Raw genomic sequence first — 27807 nt, forward strand, 5'->3', positions numbered from 1 at the left:
TTATTTATGAAGATGTTACTACTCTTATACTTTTCATCTATACACTATTTCGGCTATAGTCTTCTTCTTCTTTCGTTTATATGGCTATAGTAACTAGCTAAATGCAAGGTTGGCAACCTAATTAAATATGCATTATCCAAATCCGTAAAAAAATAAAAAAAGCTTTCCGTCATGGCTGCGGCTTGCTATGCTGCTTTTTTATTAAAGTGTGTATTATTATAAATGCTTTATGAAAATAAATGTCTACTTAATCTCTGAAACCAACATAATGACTTCTTTTGCTAAATTTGTATCTGATTACTGTAAAACGTGGGATAAGACAGGAAAAGAGCAATTGTAAGTAGTAAAAAAAATCATATTTCATGCGCATCTAATTTTTCCTACATTATTTCCCGTTTAAATGTTTTTTTTACTTGTCAATACTGCTAATCATTTAAATATATTATATAATATTATTAATTTATAAAGAAATTTTGTGTTAAGTTGTTAAAACGAAATTAGTTTACAATTAAGTAATATCATCGTTTCATAATGAAAAGATGATGGTACAGTGTTCAGTGTACAGTTCGGTTTCACAGTGAATTTCACTGTGAAACCGAAAAAAATGTGATATTTTATTATCATTTTACGAACTATTGAATCTACTACCTTGGATTTTTATTCAGTGACCTTTCTTTTACCTTATTATAAATTTAAAAAAATATATGTAATCAGTGTTAAGATGATACTTGGAAAGAGATTGTCAAAACAGTTTTATTTTATAAAACATATGTTTAAGGTTGAGTTAATATCCATAGAGATTGCTAAGGTACAGGCATTTTAGGTGTATAAGCATATTTCAATGAGTTGCCTTGTTTATTTATGTATCTTTAGTGAAGTAGTAAACACTATAGCAGGTATCAATATTGATGGCATGTAGCAATATTTTGGGCATACATCAAAATGGTTTGCATTTTTAATAAAAAATAACATTTCCTATGTATTTCTGGTTTTTGTATTTTGTCAATAATCATTAAATCAGACACATTTTACCTTTGCCGTATGGATTCTAATAATGTTCCAATAGTGACACTAGTGAACTTAATCTTTGTATATCAACTGATTGTAATAAAAAGTATTTGCAAACAAAAAATGCATAAAAAGGGTTGTAGCAATGTATTATATTACAATAGTATACTTTCTAATCTAAGAAAATCCTAATCACCTCGATGTTTAACATATATTTTACTTACAGTAATGTAATTTTCATTCATTTAATTTATTTTAATATATTACGGCATGTTAAAGTTGTAATATAAATAAATTGGTAAGCATGTGATGAAAATATTACTTTGGAATACTCACTTTTTGGTTCAGACTAGCATTTGACAACTGATTTGATTTCTTTTCTGGCTTTTAGTCTTTAAAAAGTAAAGTAAGTATATATTTATTACATTACTCCTCATACTTATATTAATTCTGAAATTACAGTATGAAAAATGTTAATCAGTCTATCAAGGATGAAGAAAAAAGCCCACTTTTTACAAAATCAGGAAAATTGTCGGGATTCTCTCAGAATATTTATGATTTGCTTCTATGTGGTCTTCGAGGAACTCTAAAGAAAGATGTTGTTCTTACAACATTAAAAGAAATTACTGTAAGTTCTCTACCTACTATAATACTTTCTCACTTTTTTTAGTCATATATTAGACATTCTACATTTGAATGGCAGACAAGCTAATGGTCCATAAGTTTTCTTTTTTTTTCCATATTAGATATCTTGCAATCAGTCATATAGACTATAAGCAGATGTGGTGTTCCATATGTAAAAGGTAGAGTGTCGCTCTCAGTAGAACAGCTCCTCGCTCTTAAACAGTCAGTCCTGTCTAACTATCTTGGTCAAATATATCACACCTTTTCTTTAATCGACACAAGTTTTCAGGTATTGTAAATTGCCCAGCGAATTTATTTGGGTGCCTGTGTAGTAGTGATTTGTATTTGTTGCTGTATTCATTAATTACATCCTTAACCATGGGAATATCAAGTATTTTGTGGATCTCAGTTGTTTTTATAAACCATGGTGCATCCGAAAGTTTTCTCAATATATAGTTTTGAAATCATTGTATTGTCATTATGTTGGAGTCACTGGCAGAGCCCTATAGTTGTATCCCATATGTCCAGATTGGCTTAAACATTGCCTTGTAAATGAGAAGTTTGCTATTGATAGCCAATTTTGAATTTCTACCCAGCATCTAGTAGAGACTTCTATATTTATTATTTATTTCTTCCCTTTTCATTTGGACATGATTTTTCCAAGTAAGTCTGCGATCTAAATGCATTCCTAGATACTTAACTGTATCTTGATGTGGAAGTTGAGTACCATTTAGGGTAACTGGTGCACAATCGCCTTTCCTAAGGGTAAATGTTACATGGACTGATTTAGTCACATCGGCAGGAATTTTCCACTTAGTTAGCCATTTTTCTACTTCATTTAGATTTTTTTGTAAGATGTTGGAAGCTTTAATTGGACATTCCCTCGAAGCAAGTAAGGCCATATCATCAGCAAATGTTGCTGTTGTAATTTCAGTACTCCTTTGTGCCAAACTTTATCAAAGGCCTGTTGGACGTCAATGAACACAGATGAACAATATTCTTAGCATTTTCTAATTTTGCGGCATAGTCTATGAACTTGTTCAACAGTGGCATGTTCTTTTCGAAATCCGAATTGATGATCAGGGATAACAGATTTTTCTTTGAGAACATTTGTTAGTCTGTGTAGAAGGGTCAGTTCAAACAGCTTAGACATGACAGGCAGTAAACTAATTGGTCTATAAGAAGCAACCTCATGAGCCGGTTTACCAGGTTTGTGTATCATTATGATTTGAGATACTTTCCACAAGTCTGGATAATGTCCAACTCTTAAAATTGCATTATACAACATGGTGAGATACACTATGGCTCTGGAAGGCATCTCTTCAAGAACCTTTTTGTCAATGAGGTCAAACCCTGGTGCCTTGTTGTTTTCCATGGTTTTTATGTTTCCATAAATCTCTCTGGGTGTCACTAGTTTTAGAGGAAGGTCTAGCTGAAGATCCTGTTCAAGAATTGAGTCCATTTCAGATTCGTCTACATTCGGAGCAGCATTATTGGGCATGAAGACTCTACTAAGATGATCTGCAAAAGCTTCAGCTTTACACTGTCCTGTTTTGGCCGACTTTCCGTCGTGATTCCTAAGAGGTGGCTTGTGATATAATGGTAGATTAAAGTTTTTACTTGCTTTCCATAGTGAGTAATCAGAGGCCTTTTGTGGCAGTCAGTCCTTCTAAATAGGTCTCTATTGCGGCAGTATTAGCCTCAGAAATCAGGGCTTTTAGTTCTTTGGTTGCTTTATTGAACAGTTTTTTGTCACTAGGGTGTCTACTAGTATGCCACACACGCCGAAGTCTCCACTTTTCTAGTATTTTAAAACGTATACTTGCAGAGTATACTTTGCGTTGTGGACGTTCAGTAGATTCAGGAGTACACATCCAACAACTTTCTTGAATTATTGTAGTTATGAATTTAGTTGCATCATCAATGTCAGATTCAGTTTTAAGAGCAATTTTTAGATCAAGTTTTTGGTTTACAAGTTCACGAAAAGAGTTCCAGTCTGTTCTTTTATTATACAATTTTGCTTTTATATCTGTATTAAGAACAGTATTTCCTACTGTCAATATTACTGGGACATGATTAGAATGAGCATCCAAGCATGTCTTTATTTGGTAGAAATCTATGACATCCGGTAATCCATTGGGATCTGCGGGCCAATTGGTAGGCTCCGCAGTAGAAATTGTGACAATATTATTCCTGTCTAGGCTCTTCTTAAGCTACCTCTCGTATTAGTTAATCTAGATGCCCAATGAACATGCTTTGCATTCCAGTCTCCACCAACTATAAATCGCGGCCCAAAGGTATCAAATAGGTCATCATATTGCTCGTTTGTTATTTTATGTTTAGGAGGAGAATAAATCGCAGATACATTGAATGTTCCGTTTCGATCTTCAACCGCAATAGAGGCTGGTTGTATGTGGGCTTTTTTAAATTGCGGAAGTTCGCAGTGATGTATGCCACTTCTCACAATAATGGCAGCCCCAGCATGTCCTGTACCGTCAGGGTGATTGGTAGCATATATGTTGTATTTCAGTATTCTAATACTACTGTTTGCTCTAAAATGAGTTTCGGATACTAATAATATGTCTATGTTGTGAGTATATAGTAGAGCTTCAACTTCTTTATTTGGAGATAGCCCGTCTAGGTTCCAAGTCGCTATTTTAAGGGAAGTTATTTTGTAATTTCACACACTAGCGTTGTTATGAGGTTGATTAAAGTACTCATCTGTTGTAATATTAGATCAAATTTTTCTGCTTGTTTTAAAAGCATTTCTTCCACTGTTTTATTTGGTGGTATTGTTGAAGTTACGTAATCTACATCTTTAGTGTTTTTGCTGAGTCTCAATACATCTGAATATTTCATGTGTTTATTAACATCTGGATTTGGGCTTGCTCTTACATCAAAGTGCTGTGGTGGAGGTTGAATGTTTATATTGAGTCCTGTATTAGCATTTTCTCTAGCCTTTATGTGCGACTGGTTATTAGTTTTTCTTTTTAGTATTTCTTTGTATACCTCACAGCCTTTGAAATTGGCTGGATGGGCACCGAGACAAAGAGCACATTTTGCAGGACTGTTACGGTCGGTCTTTGGACATTTAGCCGTTTTATGGGATTGAACACATTTTACACAGCGAAATGACTTCATGCAATAGTTTTTAGAATGACCATATTGCTGGCATCTTTTGCATTGTACTATTATATTCCGTTTCCGTGGGTCTTCTATAGTCACTGACTGATGGTATTTAATATTTTTTACCAATTTATTATTGGGATCCTGTAAAAGGTTAGCAAAAAATGTGGAAGTAGGTTTCTTTTCAGGTCTATACTTAGCATTTATTATTTCCCCTACCACTTTGTTCCCCGTCTCTTCTAGTGCTTCTTTAATTACGTTAATTGGTGTTGTGTGATGAAGATTTTTAATCACAATTCTATAAGACCGTTTGTTTTTTCTATTGAATGTATGTTCAATAAGACCTCTTTCCCTTACAACATCAATTACATTCTTGTATGTTTCCACAATAGTACAATTAATCCTTAATTGGTTTTGATTTCCAATTTTAAATGTGAAATCTGCTTTATTCACAACACTTTCTAGGAGTTCTGTAAGCTTATTGACGTCATCAATACCATACAGGATAATTGGTGATGGTTTATTGACCTTGACCGTTTTATTGTGTTCTGTGGGGATATCTTCATTTTCATTAATAGAAAGCCCACTGAATGTGTTAGTTACCGTTATTCTCTCGGGAGATGGTGAGGAAATTTTTTTTCTTTTAGCATTTCTTAAAGTTGGTACTCGCTGCCATGTGGGAGGATTCATATTCATGATAGCTGGATTACTAGAATCTCGATTACATGTTTGGTTTTGGGTGTTTACTTCAGTTATACGACTTGTTGAAGCACTTCTTGGCCTTGATAAGAACATGCTAGGATGAAAAGTTTGCTGAATTAGCTTCTTATTACTATCTTCAAGAACAGTAACATTCACCGTTAGGTGGGCCTGGGTATCCATCCCCCCGCGGTCTTTGGTAATCAATTTCTCACTCACAGGCCCGGATATCTGTGAGCGCCGGGGGCTAGCCGGATTGCATGGCAAAACATTCTCATTATTGTCACTCATTACATACAATTTGGGAAAATAGTGTAGTGCTTTCCCAAGGCACAACACAACAGAATTTCGGGATAATGCCCTAGCCTTTGATGATCCAACATCTCCTACAAGGAAGTAGGTGCTATTTAATTTCGGACTTAGCATCTCCTAGACTAATTGCCACTCCAAGGCTAACGAGGTTAAGTCTCCCCGGGTCCGAGCTTTGATTCAAGTGGCGGCTCATAATCGCCACTGTCATCCTCTATCATCGGGTTTAGTGCCATTTTAGGGAAAGAACTCAGCCGTGAGTCTCCCAACACCCCTCAGGAAGGATCGCCCAATTGTCCGCGACTGCCTAAGCATCTAACCTCTATATCTAGAGACCGTTCCGCTATCCGCAACCTGCGACGCGGTAGGTGGCACAGGGCAATGCCTCTGGGAATGTTACCCAGAACCTACAACGGTCCATAAGTAGTAAACATCACATATGTATCTGAATGGTGCCACAGAGATCACATTGTTATGAAATGTCTGTAACACTACTTAAGTATTGCCATTCCAGAAGACTGACAGTGAAATACAAGTAAAAGGTATTACGCCTTGTACTTGTATTTCACTGTCTAATAACACCCTACCACTGTAACACAGCTTACCAAGTTGTGTTTATAACTGTGCTTACAAAGTAGGCGTGGACAATCGCTTCTTGGCAATAAGATGTTTCTTATTCATAATTATTTAAAATATTATATATATTTAACATGCCTTATGGTATACTCATTATTTTTTATTTTCAGATGCTCCATGCAGATATACCATCTATTATATTAGATGTAATTTGTGTATTTGATGCAGAAACTTGCATAGACATGCAAAGTGATGAGCGCACAAATTACTGCTATATTGTAAGGGAATTAGAAACATTTATGTCTGATAAACTTTTAAAAGAAAGACTTGAAATTGACACTCTTCAAGATGTTGGTACTTTGAAGAATAAAAACTTTTATACCAAATTTATTAAAATTAAGACTAAGCTGTAGTAAGTTTCATTTTATATATTAATATATATGTGGACTGTTACAATTTTATTTTGTCCTCTTACTAAATATTTACAACCTTTTGTTCTTTTAGTTACAAACAGCGTAAGTTTAATTTATTCCGTGAAGAAAGTGAAGGTTATGCTAAATTAATTGTTGAATTAAATCAAGAAATAAGTGAAGATACAGAATGGAAAACATTGTTAGAAATTATTCAATCATTGATAGGTAAGTATTACATTATTTACAGCTGATATTTATTATTTATTAATAACAATACAACTGGAATTGGATGGCTTTGTGAAGTGGAGACACAGTATCAGACAGTGGAAAACATGGGGTATTTGAACAATGGATAAATTTAAGCTTTGATGATTGTGTTGTAATATTTATAATAATATTTCAACTTTGAAGCTGTCAGCATCATTATCTGAAATTCTCCATAAAGGATCTTCATTGAGATGCAATATTATACATTATTTAAATTATTAACCGGGTCTTAACACGAATAATTTTATGGCAAATAAAGGTATTTACCTCTCTCGACGTTTCGACTAGGTTGCACTAGCCGTGGTCACGAGCTGACTGGAGTAACAGCGATGTCAATGTAGATAGGTGACAGCAGTTTTTTCTTCATCTACCGTCACTAGATTGTTTAACGAAAGTTCGCAACACACAGCACTCACGGTATCCGTACACTTATTGACTATTGATGCTACTGAACTTTGCTTGAATTTATTTATGACTGGATTCCACGCAGATGATAATTTTAAGCCATCCTCTCTGTTGAAATTGGGATGTTTTTTAATTTCAAAGTTCAGTAGCATCAATAGTCTATAAGTGTACGGATACCGTGAGTGCTGTGTGTCGCGAACTTTCGTTAAACAATCTAGTGACGGTAGATGAAGAAAAAACTGCTGTCACCTATCTACATTGACATCGCTGTTACTCCAGTCAGCTCGTGACCACGGCTAGTGCAACCTAGTCGAAACGTCGAGAGAGGTAAATACCTTTATTTGCCATAAAATTATTCGTGTTAAGACCCGGTTAATAATTTAAATAATGTATATTAAACACGAAAGTTTAAAATTAACTAATGCAATATTATAACCTCTAGTCTATATAAACAGAACCATGTCAGAATAATGTACATATCAATATTTACATATGCCTCGATTTTTTGCAGGTTGTTTCAATTTAGACCCAAACAGGGTTTTAGATATAATTTTGGAGTCTTTTGAAGCACGTCCACATTTGGATGACTTGTTTATCCCATTGATCAAAATTTATATGGGTGACCCTCAAGTGATTTCAGAAGTGTTAGGTTTCAAATTAGGAAACATGGAAGTACATGATAATTTGAAGGAACCACCACCATTAATGTCCGTGATAGCTTTGCTTTTACAGCATCAGGTTATATCTTTAGATGATATATATCCTTGGGTATGTATGTTACATTTATTATATTATTGAAATTTATTTAAAGTTTTTATTATATCCTTATATGTAGTAGCAAGGTAGGCATAAATTCACCTCATATTATTTTTTTACTCCTTGGGATTGTATATGTAATGTAATGTAATATAAATATAAAATTCTCGTGTCACAATGTTAGTTAACATACTCCTCCCAAACACCTATGATTGATTTTTATGAAATTTTATATGCATATTCAGTAGGTCTGATAATCGGCTACTATCTATTTTTCATACCCCTAAGTGAAAAGGGTTCCACCCCTAACATTATTTTTTATTTCTTGGGCAAAATTTTTATTTAATTTTTTTTATTGTGTCATTAAAAAATACATACAAACCTAAATTTTCACCCTTCTATCACCAACCCCTATTTTTTTATAGTGTTATTAATTTATATGGCAAAACAACTAATTAATATAAATGTAATATAAATAAATAAATGTAATATAAATAAATAAATGTAATATAAATAAATGTCTTTTTAATATAAGGCAAAAAAGAAGACAATGATTTTGCCTTATATGTATGTACATAAATGACTGTTTATATATTTTTATTGGACAGGTTTAAATGAATTATTTTAGAGTTAAATAATGTAATTATTTTAGAGTGATGTGTATCTAACCATTAGTTAGAAACTAAGTTATATTATGGTATTTAACTGTTCCAAATAGGAAATATTATGCCTGAATTGTATAATAGTCAATCTGATATTTATGAACCATTAATTTAAAAAAGCTGCTTTATATTCATGCCCAATGAATACATGGATTTACTTCTCAAAGTCAATTCTAGATTCAGAGGTTTAGGGATTATGAATATTAGTCAAGAATATTGATAACACTAATCAGGATGTCCATTGGTATTAAAAGTGTTTATCAGTAGTGTTTCACTCAAAACAATTATTTAATAATGTTGTTGAATATTTTATTAATTTAAGTACTTAATTTGTTATACATATGTAATGTTTGTATCAATTATATTTTTTTAGCTACGTCCTGATGATACTATTATGGCTAAAGAAGCAGATAAGGAAATAAAATCTGTACAAGATTATATACGTAAATTGAGCATTGTTTCCACAAAAGGACCTCAAGCTAATGGGCCCACGGAATTTATTGAAGAAAAGGCTGACCCACAGGTAATTAATAATATAATTCATCCCTAATTGTCAGTGACCCATGATTCCTATGAAATAGCAAGGATGAGTCACATAGAGACTCAAAGTACTATCAACAATAGCGACGAATGATCCACAGATTTGCTAAACCGCTAGATCCCGAGGCTGTAAATTTTCATATTCGCATTCAACTTAGTGCTTACTTTTAGTAGCGAAATTAATTTTTTCTTTACATAGTGTAAAACAAAGTCGCCGCTACTGTCTGTTCCTTTATATCTTTTAAATTACGACACGGATTTTCAGCAATATTCCAAAAACTGCATTAAAATCCCATTATGAGTGATACAAGAGGAAAGTTTGTATATACAATACAAGTGTGTTATTGTATAGAACAAGCCGAGAAATTTAAAGATATGTAATGCATCCGTGAGTATAGATTAAGTAGTTATGTTTTGGTAATTTCTTTTTAAGGAATATTGGAGCAATCAAAAGCTAGTGCTTGGAGAGTCATTACTAAAAGTGACAGCATGGCGTGAGTTTGCCGCGTTGTCTGCGCGGCTGCCCACTAGCAGTATGCCGGCCCGACCAGCAATAGCCCTATGCAATATGTTACACGCTCTTATAGAACCCTTGTACAGAATGTAAGTAAAATCGAAGATTTATTGTCTGAAGCATCAAATTGTTTGTGACAACAATTTTTATAGCAATACCCTATAAGTAATATATTTTTATAGTAATTTATTACAAGCAGTAACCTATTTTAACTAATTTTACAGTAATATTTTCTGACCTGATTACATTCTTCTGACTAACCTAATAGAAAATGTTTGTAAAAATATCAAATTAATCTAATAATAGATAGCGGTAGAGCAGCCTAAACCATGTTTCATTAACGTGCAAAACAGTGGCATTTCAAGTGTTATAATCATCAGAATGTCGGTAACAGTATATGACTATATCATATTGGTTTACAGTAGTGGAACTATTATTCATAATTAATTAAATTTGTATAAAATATATTTTCTTGAAACTGAAATGACAAGCTGACGGCGTTAATATGGAAAGAAAATTTGTAAGAAATTTAAAAATATTTTTATTAAAAATATATATATACGTAGGTTTTGTTGATGCCGATTGTTAAATATGAAATAGTAAAAAAGACGAGGTAGACGAGCTGCTAGTCGTATCTTTGCTTTTTTTAAGATAAAATAAAAGACTATATCTAACTGACCTCTTCTGATACAATTAGACTTCGCGTGAATATGTCAAGTCTCATTATTATATGTTCAGTTTATATAACAGGCAACATACAGCCTTAAAAAAATACAATATTAGTAAGATTTACATTTAAAATATATTTACAGACATTGTCGAGTTGCTCCAAAAATATTGGGTAAGCCTGTCCCGCCATTAAAGTCAAATTTAGCGCCACCTGTTTGTAAAACATTTGAAGATATGAAAGAGACTGTTATTCCTGCATTAATATTACTCGGACCTTCACTACATCATGATCCTATACTTATGTACAAGGTAAGTATTACTATAATTGTGGAAACTGGCCGCACCATTATATGCTATAGTAGATGGCATAGTTCAAATCAATAAATAAATTTACACATATTTTAACCCTTTATTGTTAGTATTTTTCTAAGATTTCTTTAGTGAATATATTCTATGAAAATATTTACATGTGTTTTTGTTTTGATGCAAATGTACATTTTAATATATGTAAAGATAATACTGTCTATGATATTTAGACAGACAGTTTAGTTGTAGACAGAAACTAAACCTCAAAGTGAAAAATTAAAAATATTATATATAACAATATGTGTAATTTTTTTAGTACATTTAATAATCATATGGTCTTGCAATTTGTGTAAAGTTTTTAAGATAATTTTTTATATCTATTTTCCTTTTTTGGGAAAGTTGTTCCATTACCTATATGTATCCATCACGGACTTTTATTTTATATACCCTTTATTATTGACACAACTGTGCCGGCATACATTATACATGTTATATATCTTACAGATAATTCGTATATTGAGAACAGCGCGTTCAAAATCTGATGATCCTTTACACTATGAAGCACTTACTGTACTTGATGCTGCAATATTGCCATCACTCACACTTATGGAAGGAAATTGTTGCATGGCAGAAGAGGTTTACACTCTTCTCAAATTGTATCCATATCAATGCAGGTGAACAAACAAGATTAAATATTTCAATCAAATCAAATCAATCTATAAAAAAAATATATTCTGACTATCAGTTTCGTTAAGAAATCATCAAAAATCCTTTACAAACACGGACATCAATTGTGTGATCCTATTTTATTGTTTGCCTATTGGATCTTGGAGAAAAACACACATGAATATTTGTTGTATCTGACTATTTTCCTTCATGTTCATATATATATATGTATGTATGTCTTCATTTAAAATATGAACCCGCTCGAATTATTTGTTTAGAATCCTAAATGTTCCATAAACCCGATCTCCACTTGTGTGTGTATATTAAAATTAGTTATCATTACTGATTTTAAAATATGTACATATGTGAATATTTTTTAAGATACTGCTTATACTCAAGATGGAAAAATGAGGCGGGCGAACGATTTCCATCATTGATGCGCGTGCGAGGCAATTCTTTGCAAAGAATTAAACACATCATGAAACGAGTGTCCAAGGAAAACATCAAGCCTCAAGGTCGCCTCATTGGGAAATTATCTCACGCTGCGCCAGCTTTTCTCTTCGATTATATGCTTTTACAGGTATAAATAGCGTTCGACAATATAAAGCATGCCTACATATTTGCTGCAGTATTTCTGCTGCCAAGTAGCTTACTTTTTATGCTAGTATAAGAGATATCTTACTCCGCTGAAATGGCAATGCATGAGTGGTATCGCTTTTGTTCATTTTTATAAATAAGACTGTTACAGTTTACCTTCACGTAGCTGAATAAGCTAATGATCAGCTTATTTGCCATTTATTTTTATCTGATATCTTTCAATCTTCCAATATCCTTACTTCCTTATTAATATTATAAATGCGAAAGTAACTCTGTCTGTCTGTCTCGCTTTCACGCGAAAACTACTGAACCGATTTAAATGAAATTTGGTATACAGATAGTCTAGACACTGAGAAAGGACATAGCCTACTTTTTAATGCGAAAAAAGGGTTGTAAGGGGTTGAAATTGGGGATGAAAGATTGTATAGAAGTATCGTCATTTTTGAAGCTAGAAGATTGAAACTTATTTTTGAGGCTGCTAATTAAATATAAATAAATATGACATACAAAGTTTTTAAAAATTTTACCCTTAAGGGGATTAAATAAATTAGGGGATAATTTTCTTTATGGAAATTCGTCATTTTTGATGCTTGAAGCTTGAAACTTAAAACTTATTTTTGAGGCTGTTGATTAAATATAAATAAATATGACATTCTAAGTTTGTAAAAATTTTACCATTAGGGGTGTAAAATAAAATTGGGGGTGAAAGTTTTTATGTAAATTCGTCATTTTTGAAGCTAGAAACTGATGTTTTTGGCAGTTGATTAAATATAAATAAATAGGCCATCAAAGTTTATAAAAATATTACCCTTACGGGGGTAGAATAAAGTAGGGGATGAAAGTTTTTATGTAAATTCGTTATTTTTGAAGCCAGAAGTTTGAATCTTATTTTTGAGGCTGTTGATTAAATATAAATAAATAGACCATAAAAGTTTTAAAAATGTTACCCTTAAGATGGTAAAATAATATAGGGGATGAAAGTTTTTATGTAAATTCGTCATTTTCAAGCTAGCAGCTTGAAACTTATTTTTGAGGCTGCTAATGAAATATAAATAAATATGATAACAAAGTTTTTAAAAATTATACCCTTAAGGGGGTTAAATAAATTAGGGGATAATTTTTTTATGTAAATTCGTCATTGTTGAAGATGGAAGCTTGTAACTTATTTTTGAGGCTGTTGATTAAATATAAATAAATATGACATTCTAAGTTTGTAAAAATTTTACCCTTAAGGGGTAAAATAAAATAGGGGATGGGGGCTGTTCAAGTATTACGTAAGCAGATTTATCACAATTATTTACCCCTCATCCCCCGTTGTCAGCAAGAGTAAGCAAAGCTCTTACCCCTCCCCCCATGCTTACGTAAACATTTCTCAATTAATGTATTGTTTTTTTAACAAAGACAATGTGAGGGTTGCCATTCGTGTAAAAAAGTAAATTACGACCGATGACGTAATCATCATACAGACTCCCCCACCCCCATGTCATCCAAAATAAGCAAAAAAAAGACCCCCCCCCCCTATAGTGCTTACGTAATACTTGAACGGCCCCATGAAAGTTTTTATGTAAATCGTCATTTTTGAAGATAGAAACTGATTTTTGAGGCTGTTGATTATATATAAATAAATAGGCCATTAAAGTTTATAAAAATGTTACCCTTAAGGGGGTAGAATAATATAGGGGATGAAAGTACGGTGTTTCTGAGTATTTATCAGTATAAGTCTGCCCACTTTCCATCTTAGAATTACTTTTTATGTCGCTAACACCTGCTTTAGCTTCTTTTGCCAGCCACTGGAAAATATTAAAATTTACAATATCACTTACAAACACAGTATAGATAGATAAATATAAAAAATTTAATTTTGTTCAGAATTTGGCAATAAAATTCATCAAATTTAATAATCCATTATACATATTTTACATTAAGTTTCTTTAAAACTTGTTTAGAACTATCTAAGTTACTGAATCGATTTAAATGAAATTTGGTACACAGATAGTCTAGACCCTGAGATAGGACATAGGCTACTTTTTAATGCGAAAATAGGGTTGTAAGGGGTTGAAATTGGGGATGAAAGATTGTATGGAAGAATCGTCATGTTTGAAGCTAGAAGATTGAAACTTATTTTTGAGGTTGCAAATTAAATATAAATAAATATGACATACAAAGTTTTTAAAAATTTTACCCTTAATAAATTAGGGGATAATTTTTTTATGTAAATTCGTCATTTTTGAAGCCAGAAGCTTGAAACTTATTTTTTAGGCTGTTGATTAAATATAAATAAAAAAAAAATGGGTTGTAAAGAATTTAAAGGAGAGTTAAATGTTTATATGGAAATATTGTCATTTTTGAAGCTAGAAGCTTGAAGTTTAATTTTTAGCCTATTTATTCAATATATATTTAGAAAAAGTTATAAGGGGTTGAAAGAGTAATGTATGGAAGTGTCGTCATTTTTTAAGCAAAAAGGATGAATTTTTTTCTTGTTGGCATTTATTGGGTTAGGTTAGGTCATTATATATTTTTTTCATTATTTGGTCAAGGTCACTATTTTACGCGGACGAAGTCGCGGATACAGCTAGTATAGTATATATGTATGCATATATGTAACCTAATTTACCAAATTTGTCTTTTGTGTGCCACCTACCTATTCTATGTACATAAGTCCTCTCGTCGAGATTATCTGTAAGAAATTGCTTACAGTGATAAGACCACCTTTTGTTATTAATATTCTATGTACTGTTTTTCTTATTACATTTCCTTCGTCATTCAATTCAATTCAATCTTCATTGTGTACGATGAAGTTTTTATTATTATTAATACTAAATACACAAAAAAAGTAACTGTTCTGTAAATAATGTTAAACATATAAATTTTTGTGTAACTTAAAATAAATAGACGTTTATCTGACCAACAGATCCAAACCTATGATAACTTGATCGGGCCCGTGGTGGAATCGCTGAAGTACCTGACGTCGCTGTCGCTGGACGTGCTGGGGTGCTGCCTGCTGGAGGCGCTGGTCCGTCGCGGGTCTTCGGGCGCGGCTCACCCGCCCTGGCTACAAGCACTGGCCGCATTCGCCGGCGCAGCCTTCAAGAAACACAATATCGAGCTCACCGCCCTCCTGCAGTTCGTCGCGAACCGACTCAAGGCTCAACAGAGGTACGTATTAACAACCGATTTATTAGTTTAAAAACATCCAAATGAGAATATTTAACAAAGACTTATGTCTTTGTATAATATATATCTTTAATGATGTATGTATCGTTAACTACTTCGTCTTTTTGAAATTTACAGTCAAGATTTGCTAATTCTAAAAGAAATAGTACAGAAGATGGCTGGAATTGAAGCAGCCGAAGAAATGACATCAGAACAATTGGATGCAATGGCTGGTGGAGAATTGCTTAAGGGAGAGGTAATTAATAAAAAATATATAAGGAACAATGAAGAATAAAAAATACATATTTTTTAAACATGGTTTCTTATAATTTGAAATTATTTTGATTATAGGCTGGTTATTTTTCACAAGTGCGTAACACAAGAAGATCTTCGGCTAGATTAAAGGAAGCCATAGTCGGGAACAACTTGGATATCGCTCTATGTATATTGTCTGCTCAACAGCGACATTGTTGTGTTTGGAAAGGTAACAATAATCTAGTTTCATATATTTTATATTTATACCAACTGGTATTCGGTTCATTTCTGTTCCAGTATATAAATATTCTTTGGAATATATTTCGTACCCGATCTATAAGTTAATTGTACTATGCACATAACCTTTTCACAAGTGATAGCAATGTATTTACCGCCCACATAATATATGATGAAAAATATCTATTTTTTTTTGTATACAATTAATTATTATTATCAATGTATTGTCTACGTGCATGACTAAGGATTTATTTTCGAATTATTTTTTAGAATCTGTAGAAGAAAGCAGTTCTAGCGGTGAACCACCGGGATCGCAATTAAAAGTTGTTGGCAGATTAGCTGATCAGTGCCAAGACGCTCTTGTTCAATTGGGAACATTCCTCGCATCTTCGCATGCACCAGACGAATATGCCGCCCGACTACCTTCATTGCAGGTAACACCTCGCACATATCATATGTCTTTTTCAAAATACTTCTCATTGTCAAAGACTACGCGTCTGTATTCCCACTCTATTTTAACTTACTTTGTTACTCATGAACATGTAAGTGTTGCGATTGCATTGCTTTAGCTCTTGTTTTGACCATTTATTAAAACCAACTATTGGTACCTCTATCCTGAGGAGATAAAGAGAATATTATTCAATTCTTGTCCCTGACGGGTTTAGGTAGCAAACTCTGAAAAAGGGCGAGCACAATAGATTTATGTAGATCACAAACAAAAAAAATATTGATATATTTATTTAATTTCCTCGCTATACTCACTTACATTTTATATCTTAACTTGTTCCTATGTTTAGGAATTGTTACGTGACTATCATGTAGATGCCGATGTCGCCTTTTTCCTACACCGTCCAGTACTTGCTCAAAAAATCGCGGCAAGAGTGGAAGTGTTGAGGAAAAGTTCTGATGTGAAATCTGACTCCTTAGAAAAAAGCATTGAAAGATACACTTCTGCTGCAAAAGAGACTTTGGAACCAATATTGTTATCTGTAACACCAATGCTGCCTACCAGAGTGTGGGAAGATATTTCGCCAGAGTTTTACGTCACTTTTTGGTAAGATTAAAATAATTATAAAGTAATAAAATAAACGCATGTTAATAATAAAAAAGGTTTTTATATTAAAGTATAATATTTAAAGGTCTCTTTCAATGTACGATCTGCGTGTACCGGTGGAAAGTTATGAACGCGAGATAGATCGTTTGAAGACTGCTGCGGCAAACGTCGCTAAGGATACTTCCCAAGGGACCAAAGGGAAAAAGGAGCAAGAACGTTACAATACTCTAATTGAAAAACTACAGGTATTCTATAATATATAGGTATTCTCTCGTTCTTCTTGTAATTAAGTGATGATTATTCAAAAGTCCTTCAATATAAGTTTATTTGATTAAATGATGCCACGAATTCTATTCTATTCGTGGCACCGGTGCACCTGTCATCCTCTCCAAACTGTTCCGCCACTTATGCCATTTTTAAAAATGAGATGAGCGCAGCATTAATCTCTGTCTCTTAATTACTTTCTCCACTTCTGGGGCCGTGGACACCACAATAGCAGTTGGGATTTCGGTGCCGGGCACACCATCTTGCGGATACTCCCGAATATGTTTGTGTTTTCGGAGCAACTTTGAAAAGAGCAATATGCAAGTTTCTTGCTTGTTCTTCTTAAGATGAGACAGCTCTTCGATTGAGCGATAATATAAAAAAAATGTAATGACTATTCAAAAGTGCGTCATTTAGTCTTACACAAGGCTTTAGGTAAGCACAAGCTGTTACGGGTTCTAGAGAACTGATATAAATCCTTACTTCTGTACACCACTACGGATGTGACCTGTGTTTCCTAATTAGTGATACGCGTACTCCGAGGGGTACGTGCGGCTATCAATAAAACAAACACACACACACTCACGAACTTTCACATTTATAGTTAAAAGAGTTTTTCAGATACCCCTGCCTATGGTACAGACAACCTTTGCTAAACGTTTTAGCCCATATATAGCTGTAAATTTATATAATAGAATAAGCAAGTCATGTGATATAAAAAAATGTTCTCTAGCTCAAGCCAAAATAAAAATAAAAGATTTTTTAATAAGTCTGGACTATGATCAATGTGAGAAATTGTTTCAAACCGAATTTTAATTACATAAAGCCTCAGTAGTACTTAATATGTGTATGTCTATTGTATGTATTAATATATTTTATATTTATTACTATTTATAGATATTTATTTATTATATATATACTTTGTAATATAACGCCATAAGTGTTGCATGATATTGTTAAGTTATTTCATTAAAGTCAGCCGAGCACCTAACATATCAATTATGTGTAATGATCTCCTCTGAACCACACGATCCAGACTTGCATGTCTAGTGTGTGGTTCGCCGTAATGTGTATTGAATGTAAAAGTGTTTTATTGGCCAATAAATGTTATTATTATTATTATTATAATATTAGTGTAATTGCTACAATATGGGGTACGTAAGGTTTGAGGTCTTTTTTGAAGTGGTACACAGCAAAAATTATTAGGGAACCACTGTGCTAGACCACCGAGGCCATCACGAAATGATTTTCTATTTTATACCCGCTGTACGTGTCATCGGACCTGTGGCCTAATTATTTAACTTCGTTCGCAACGATTTTCGTATGTAACGTAGTGAAAATGACGTCATCTGTCAATAATGCGATTATATTGACGCCATTTGACGCTGTCAACTAGCACTGCAACGTAAACGCAACTTTACATATCGATAAAAATTATTTCTATCGAATGTCGATTTAGTAACCTCGTTGCAATGTCACGTAATCGCTATTTTGCCGAAATGACAGCGTGGAATGGAAACGGTTTTTAGATTATGAGAAACAATTTAGAAGGTGTTTCTTTTGGTTACAATCTCTAAAATATCAGCATTAGCAGCATTGTTTATCTTGTTTTGGTAATTTCATATATTTTTATTATATTAAATATTACGTAGAAAGTCGTGTAAAGGTTTTAAATTTATTAAAATGGGAAAATTGTCACGACTCACAACACGACATCAGTGTTGCCAATTCGATATTTTATTTTTGTCCCAAATCACATTGAATAAAAAATGTTGGTCCAAATTAATAAAAAAATGTTGTATCAACTAGAGTAAACGTTTAATATAAAATTAGGGTTGTTTATGATATTAATATAATTAAAAAACTATTTCAATGAATACGGTGCTCTGTGAACGGAATACGGAACGTTTATGGTGCTCTGTGATTTGTTTAAAGTTTTTACAATTATGTACAAATTTAAAAAGATGTGCCCATGTCATTTTAAATTTATATGGATACCTATGTACTTACCTAGATATCTATAGCAGAAAAGAAAATTTAATTTGTAGGTTAGATTAATATTATTAATGATTATAAATAGTTTGTATAAAATATGCTTTTATATTCAAAATTATTAACCTTATTTTTTCATTAAAATATAATAGACTTTCTTTATTTTATTTTATTAAATGTCTATTAATAAAATTAAAATAAAAAACCAAGTGAACGCTGCAGTTTATTTTGTAATTTTTGAACGCAATAAAAATTGTTTCAAATCAACCAACTAGTGTATTAACTCAATAATTTTAAATGTATCCCGCTAAAGGTATAAGCTATCTAATGTACTCACTTTTTAAATTGGTCGGATTAACAATATTCCGCTGCAACTTCATAGTAGTGTTTTATCGATAGAAATTATTTATGCTGCCGTCAATCGATCATACGTGATCGCATTCTATAAATTGAAATGATTTTATATTGCATCACAACTTCAACAGAAACAATTTCATATCGTGTTACATAATTAGCCCACTGGTCGTCTCTAGCCTTGTAACATGAGATGAGTGCAGGAGGAGCGGCGCCGGCAGCAGGAGCACGTGTCGCGCGTGTCGGCGCGGCTGCAGCGCGAGTGCGGCGGCTGGTTCCCGGCGCGCGCCGTCAAGTCCGCCAAGAACGAGACGGTGACGCGGCTCATGCAGCTGTGCCTGTTCCCGCGCTGCGTCTTCACCGCCGCCGACGCCCTCTACTGCGCGGAGTTCGTGCACACCGTGCACTCGCTCAAGACTCCCAACTTCTCAACGCTGCTCTGCTATGATAGGGTCCGTATCGTGCTACTATATTGTGGTTATTTATTGGAAAGGTTTTGAAATATTGACGCACGGATTCGTTCTCAGAAGAAAAGTACATATTTAGCTGCTGAAGCATGATAAGCTTTTTTATATATTGAGTTCTATTGTTTTTAAAACGATTTTAGAATCTTTTGTATATGTGTACATTTAGACAAACAAATAAAATTAAAGTGTTTTGTTGTAATTTCACTAAATGTTAATGAAATTATATACAGTACCAATCAAATTAATAACTTCGGCTATTTCTATTTTATTAAGAAAAGTTGAATACCACTAATAACACGGATAACAACTGATGCCTATAATTATATGGGTACTTATATGTATATTTTATTTCTAGAATATAATATATATTCTAGAAATAAAATATACATATAAGATAGAAATTAAATAACTAAAAAATACTACAAAATACTAAAAATACTTATTAATAATGTATCAACAAAATAGTTTCTTCTATCTTTAAATACGGGTCTCAGCGCTCCCCGTGTGGGTGGTGGTACGCAATAACGTTAACATATGGTGTGGTGTTGCAGCTGTTCTGCGACATCACGTACTCGGTGATGTCATGTACGGAGGGCGAGGCGGTGCGGTACGGGCAGTTCCTGCAGCGCGTGCTGGGCACGGCCATGCGCTGGCACGCCGACCGCGCCGCCTTCCACGCAGAGTGTGCACACTACCCGGGCTTCGTTACCAAGTACCGCGTCTCCAACCAGTTCACGGAGGCCAATGATCACGTCGGATACGAGAACTACAGGTATTATTTTTGCACTTCCATCCGGCTCGATGGACCAATCCTGTTCTTTGATATGCAACTGAATTAACAAAATTATTTGTGTATTGTTTACCTACTTTTTAGTACCTATTATATTATCCCACAATAATAGTATATTACGATATAAGTGCCTTATGATGGTTATAACACACGAAACGGAATGTCGTAATACGGCCGAGTGTGTTAAAAACGCACATATGTCGTACGACGTTTTTCAACACACTTGATTTTAGAAAAATTATATTCTATTAATTACTGACTAGTCGCACGCCGCACGACGGTCAGTTCTAAATTTGATGAAAAAATTAGCAAATAGTGTGGTTCTGAAATATAACTTCGGTATTTTCGCACACGTGTTTTATAAGCTGCTTTATATATTAAAAACCAGTGAAATTAGATCCACTTAAAATATACTAATACGCTAGCATACTTATAATATAGCTGTAATACTAATATAGCAATTAAATTACGATATTTCCTTAAATTTTTGGATCTTGTTATAGGAAGTTGTACTGTCACGAGACTAAATCTGACTACCTGTTCATGTTTCAGACACCTATGTCACAAGTGGCACTACAAAATCACTAAGGCCATGGTAGTGTGCCTTGACTCAGGTGATTACGTGCAAATACGTAACGCTCTCATCGTACTTATACGAGTACTGCCCCATTTTCCAGTGCTTGAAAAATTAGCACAAATCATCGGGAGAAAAGTGGATAAGGTTGGTTAGTTCTTAAATGTTTAAATATACGTGTTACGCAAGTTAATTAACCAAATGGTTTGTCATTTTAGGTAAAGGATGAGGAAAAAACACAGCGCCAAGATTTGTATGTGTTAGCTACAGGATATAGCGGACAGTTGCGTAATAAAGTACCCAACATGATGAGAGAAAGTGATTTCCACCAGGTAAAATATATAGTACTATTTTGCCATTTAGTTATATATATATGAAACACTTGTCAAACCCGTTTTATTCTGAAATAAAATGTTATAATGCATCAATCATCATACGCTTAAAATAAATGTATACAAGGATCTTAAGAAATGAATTAGAATTATAGCCTCAAATAACTTTGTTACTCACGCTGCAGTGTCAAAAAGACTGCATTTTATGAATTACTTACTACCTGACCGGAGCAACTTCTTTTTGTCCCCGTTCTTGCAACATTTTTCATTGCAGCTCCTCTCTTATTGGTCGCTGCGTCTTAGTTAGTCTATGACACCCACAAATAACGTGACTTTATACTGGTAATATAATGTTCAAAATAGGTTTATTTGATACACATATTACTACATCCTCACAAGCTGTACATAATTATAATATTAAAAATATGATAATTCATAAGTGCTATAAACACATTAAGTTTATTTGAACAAAAAATATTTATATTTCTGTATTAGTATAGATTATATATACGACCCTAAAAGCATTATTGATTGTTTATTTATAATGCAATAGGTGAGTGATAAGCACAAAGTGGTGAACACCGCGGCGACGCCTGCGGCTACCGTTAAGGAAGAGACTAATTCCGTAAAGCAAGATCAAGAAATGACCTCTTCACCGCCACAATCTCAAGGTAACTAATAAATATATGTTTCATTAGGATGTTGTAATATAATTTATAACATAAACATAATAATTTATAAACATAATTTATATCTAAATTCAAAATAGGAGAGGTAAATATTTTTCCAAGTGAAATATAAAATGAAAGTAAAAAAATCTATTACATTAGATTTTTACTTGTATATTAGTGTTCATGTAATGTTACAAATAAATATGTAATAAATATTTTTAGATGCCGAAAAGCGGGAGTCTCGTAACAGTGATAAACGCCGAGATGAATCTGACAGAGACAAAGAAAGCAAAAGAGAATCACGATCGTAAATATTTTTTATTCACTTCCATATTATCAATTAATCATACACAGTTTTGTTAACTCAAATCATAATATACCTTGTTTTATAGGTCGATGAAAGAAAGGTCAAAAGAAGAAATGAGAAACAAAGAGAGATCGCCTAGAGAACGTTCACATAGGGTAAGTAAATGATATATTTTTAAAATCTGATTAAATTAATCCTGGACTGTTTAGATCATTTAAAAACAAATTTCGTAATGAATAAAGTGTCAAAGTTATGATCCCAAGTTGTTAAATTTGTATTTTGATACTACTGCTTAGAAGTAGAATTGCGAGAGATAGCCGTATCCACGCAGAGAACTTTGTATAAAATATCCCTACCTACAATTATAATATAAATTTCAGGAGGACCGTTATTTGGAGACTGTTTCCCCACCGCATGATCATCGTCATCCACCCGATGACATTGAACGAGGTACCGTTATTATTATAGAATTATTTCTTTCATGTCATTTTAGTTGACTTGTCTGCAAATAAAAAGTAATTTCTTAGTACTAGTGATAATTTATCTTACTTAGTGTTAAATTCTCATAAAACTTACGTACATTTTTTTGAATAGGATTTGATTCGTACTGGAACAATTGTTTTTGTACATGAAATATTATTTGCAGATGTGAAGCGTCGTAAAGTAGAAACCTCCGGAAATGGCAAGGTGAGTATCGTTGTCATAAACCGACCTTGCATCGCACTCGCGCCGGACTGAGGATTGGGCTGGAGGCGGACACCAAGTGCTACACGACTACGCTCAGCTACTACTAACTATTGTAATTACGTGTGAACAAGTGCATCGGGACTTTGCGTCAAGATTAAAATTTGTGTCTCGTTTGAAAATAGACTATGAACTGTCAAATACGTGAAAAACACTACAATACGACTAATTAATTAATACAAAATTAATTCCGTAAAACTAAGTCAACTTTCACCAGTTACAACAAATTGAAGATTAAATTAGCGAAGATGACGTCAATAATGAATACAATAACTGGCAATTATTATTACTCGGTGCGGAAAAAATTGGATGTTACATCATTGGAACTAGCCGTTGAATGTCCTTTGGATACCATTTAATAAGAAGATTAAACCCAACAGAATATAATGAAGCGAGAGAATATTTAATCATGTCAAGATATCAAGACTTAACAATTACAAATATATTTATGAAGAAACTAAATCACTTATTATAAAATTGTAAAAGGAATTCATACCGTATTGTGTGTAAGTCCATTCAGCCCAGTCCAGTCGCATACTGGTAAGGTTATTTTTTAATCACCTATTTAATGAGTCAAAAAGTCCAATAAATAAAGGTTAACTAGTGACAATGAAGCTCTATGAGACGAATACCGGCGGAATACTATATGTACTTAATTTACGTACTACATAAACTATTCTATCAAGAAGAGCCATAAGTCTGCAGCGGAAGATTTCTAATAATGAAGATGGATGTTTCATACTGAACTTAATATGGATTGTAATGGAAAAACAATAAAAACTTCCAGACCCAACACAAACATGGGACTCAGTAGACTACCTAATCAACGAAAAGAAGATATTATGAAACAATTTTGTTATTGTGCAATGTAATTATAAGCCAAACTAATACTTAAACAATGCACAAGAAGTATAAACTATATGATTTTTATTATATAAAATGTGATGTGGCAGCGAACAAGAATGATTTTAAAAAACCACAACTGTATCAACTCTAATGGATTAGAAGTAGAGGAAAAATAGAAATAGAAGAGCAGTGTCAGCAGAGAAGAACCCGACAATCTTAAAAAACTTAGGCTTGCAATACCATCAGTCCTATATTTTTTGTGATAACGGCAATTAACTGCAGATTGTTAATTTGTTGATTCCATTTTAAACTGAAATATTATATTTAAACCATGTGTAATTACATAGAAGAGTTAAACTGTCCTTATCATCATTGTATTATGATAATATTGAGTCTGCTACATACTTTCTTCTGTTCATCACTAATTTTATCCTCATGGATCAACAAGAAAATATCCTGATAGAAACCCAATTGTTGAAGAGAACTACAAAAGAAGATAGAAGTAAATTATATGGAGGAATTATAGTGATATATAATTTCAAACAATTCAACCAAGCTGGTACAAGATTGATATATGGTGAAGAGACTTATATGATAACGGCGAGAGAGAATATTTGAGTTACCTTTGTTCATTGTCCTTTTTGACTCGTACTGTTTTAAATTTATATATTAGTATTTTAATTTTCTAAATGCACACTGTTGGCTATGAAATAATATAATTGAAATATTTGGACAATGTTCTCATTGACTAAGATTAATCTGAATTTTCTGCATAAGCAGGGTAACAAAGACATAGAGGAACGGTCCCCTGAGAAGGAAAAGCGAAAAACAAAAGTCAGGGGCGATGACCGTAAAGAACGTAAGATGAATCGCAAGAGGGTAAGTTTAAAATGATTGCTTAATCGTAACGCTGTACCTACAGATTCCTGTAATTTAATTATAATACTGAAAACTAAACAATTTCATTTCTATCAAAATATAATCCTCATTCTATAGTTTCAGTAAATTACCAACATAATAAAGTTCAAACATCCAACTGGACATTTAAATTGCAGAAAAAGTATCTAATAGGCTTACTTACTAAGAACTAGACATGACTTCATTTTAATCTATTATTCAATTATATTAACATAGAGAAAACATGATAGTGGGTCTGGGTTTAAAATATTCACATATTTCTAAAAATAACCGCTGACAACACACAAGTTAACGGCACACACAAATGTCGATAAAAAGTATACATGAAATTTAATTAGTATAAAAATTTCAGGATAGAGCAGATGACACAACAATAATGGAACAAAAGCGTCGACGTGATGAACAAAAAGGTATTAATTGTTTTTCGTTTTGTTGTTATGATTAATTTGTGGTTCACCGTTTGTGTAATATATTAATATAATTATGTTTATAGCTATTATTAAGATGGGAAGTCACCAAAATGGTTCGCAAGAAGATCATCATTATGAAAAATATCATAAAAGGGTAAATATTATTTGTATAATTTTTTTAGTATAGTGTCATTCTCCGCCAATATTAGATTCCAATGAAAAAGCTCAAATAAATTTAGGATATTTAAACGTTACTTTGGAAGGCAGAATTAGGACTAACTACATACGTACTGTAGTGATCTGTGCTGTAATTTTCTATACATTAATCTGTACTGTATTACGTCACTACTTACATTTGCAATTGCGAATAATGAATGGATAATACAGATAAGTATTTTATACAGACTAACTTTAAGATTAATTATTGGTTGTACCGGTACGCGCATATACTGTTACCACTATGAGGATCTGTTTATTATATTTCCAATTTAGACCATTATTTATAAACTGAAGTAGCTATAATATATAATATCTCAGAACATTATATATTATGAACTTTAGACAAATGGTATAAATACATAGATACATTTTTTTTTATAAATGTTTACATATAATATATAGAAAACAGCTAGACTGACACTCATGAATAGAAATGTTTGTACCATGCGAGGAGTCGAACCCGCGACCATCGGAAGTAAGACGCTGTGCTAAACCTTTAGACCATAGAGACGATATTATTTGTTGTATGCATAAACTGCAATAATTTCGTCCAAATACGAGCCGTTATTCAGGCATTAATTATGGTATATTGCTCCTACAATTATGACAGCAATTGCAAACAACAGTGGTCTGACCGCAAACTGTACAATGAAACAACTACCACTTTAGAGAACATCTCTTACGTATCATTTTTATTATTACTTTTGCTCTTTTTATAGTAATATAAAAACACTGCTTTAACCTTCTTTCACAGTGTTTACAATTTATATCTTAGTAAATATCTCGTTCATATAACGTGTAATCAATAATAATAGTAGTTTCAAATTTGTTTTACAGGATAAATCACCGTTCCGAGATCGCTCTCATGAGGAACCAAGGGACAAACAATATCCTTTTCAATTGTTATATATATCGCACAATACGGGTAGTTATTCGTTTTTTCACCTAGAAATGTATTTAACGCGACCCCTTTGGCAGTTGTAATTTTGTTGATTTGCAATAATTATTAAAACACCGTCATTTTATCATGCACAGCTCGAAAATCTGATTATTAAGATTATGTTCAGATTTTCCAAATCACTTTTCAATTATATAGTGTACAAAATGTAAATAATAAATATGAATATTTCTTTTTCTTTACTACTACGATACCACTAAGCATCACGATGTGTCTAAATTACACGACAAACCTTTTTTTAGACACCTTTATTATATTTTCTAGATTTTCTGAAAGATTGGCTTTCTTGTACATTACATTTACCTTGTTGTTGCCTCTTAAAGTCGAGATTTCTGATACATAACAACCATAATCAGTTAAATGTATCGAGTAGACAGCTTTGTGCATAAAACTGTCACATGGTATTAAAATTGTTTTTAGGTTATTTCTGAGTATCTACAGCTACACATTTTCGTAACAGCCTACACTATATTAATCATATGTACAATAATATTGTACCGAAAATTTCCTTAACATTACTATACTAGACGGTCAAATGAATCAAAAATGAGAAGATAGAATCAATTTGAAGATTAGAAGCTGGATGAAGACAAGTTAATTTTAACTATCTACTAATGATATTTCATTATGCATGTGACATAAAAATGAAATTTAATAAAAAACATAAGGTCCATTTCGAAGTTTCTATTTGCTCAATCACGATTATAAATTGGACTCCATAAAAGTATAAGTTATCTTAAATGTAGTCTAACAATATAATAATAACATCACGTATATTTTTATATCACTATACTATTTTTCTATAAGTGCCATATGTTGTAACTTATTTAGGCATTTCTATTTAAAATTTCGAAATGAAAAAATAGCTAGAAAAAATATGTTAAATATGTATTCTTGTATAACATTTTAGTTATGCTATTAAAAAAAAAACAATATGTACCAAGAATTGACTTCAAGCAATGACAATAGTTCTGTATTTTCAATATATTCCTTAGTTGTAATAAGTAGGTAGAGGTGTAAATAGATACTATTAAAACTTAATACATATTACCACAATTGTACATAAATATTTTTTATTAATTACTAATAATAATAATAAAAATTTATACAGTACAGCTTTAAAAA

At 32.6% G+C, this 27807-nt stretch overlaps 1 protein-coding gene across 1 annotated transcript; it reads left to right on the forward strand.

Moving 5' to 3' along the window:
* The first annotated feature begins 164 nt into the window (after positions 1–164).
* LOC131853191 (THO complex subunit 2) lies at positions 165–27807 on the forward strand. Its single transcript, XM_059204019.1, has 29 exons — positions 165–336; positions 1471–1636; positions 6513–6754; positions 6847–6980; positions 7939–8195; positions 9219–9368; positions 9819–9988; positions 10712–10877; positions 11379–11548; positions 11922–12120; positions 15049–15293; positions 15429–15546; positions 15642–15774; positions 16053–16216; positions 16580–16836; positions 16922–17081; positions 19650–19898; positions 20465–20685; positions 21256–21424; positions 21496–21609; positions 22163–22280; positions 22503–22587; positions 22673–22742; positions 22968–23037; positions 23234–23274; positions 24958–25056; positions 25448–25505; positions 25589–25659; positions 26562–27807. The coding sequence occupies exons 1-29, from the start codon at positions 230–232 to the stop codon at positions 26706–26708; spliced, it is 4350 nt and encodes a 1449-aa protein (XP_059060002.1). The 5' UTR covers positions 165–229; the 3' UTR covers positions 26709–27807.

The sequence above is a fragment of the Achroia grisella genome, unplaced genomic scaffold (genome assembly GCF_030625045.1).
Source record: "Achroia grisella isolate CSIRO2021 unplaced genomic scaffold, CSIRO_AGI_Agris_v1 utg900, whole genome shotgun sequence".
Lineage (NCBI taxonomy): Eukaryota > Metazoa > Arthropoda > Insecta > Lepidoptera > Pyralidae > Achroia > Achroia grisella.

What these genes read in the sequence shown, in the direction of transcription:
- LOC131853191 (XM_059204019.1), top strand. Translation starts at nt 230, where the DNA reads ATGAAAATAAATGTCTACTTAATCTCTGAAACCAACATAATGACTTCT. An exon ending in CAACATTAAAAGAAATTACT is followed by an intron (nt 1,637 to 6,512) that starts GTAAGTTCTCTA and finishes TTTTATTTTCAG; the next exon opens with ATGCTCCATGCAGATATACC. An exon ending in ATAGAACCCTTGTACAGAAT is followed by an intron (nt 9,989 to 10,711) that starts GTAAGTAAAATC and finishes ATATATTTACAG; the next exon opens with ACATTGTCGAGTTGCTCCAA.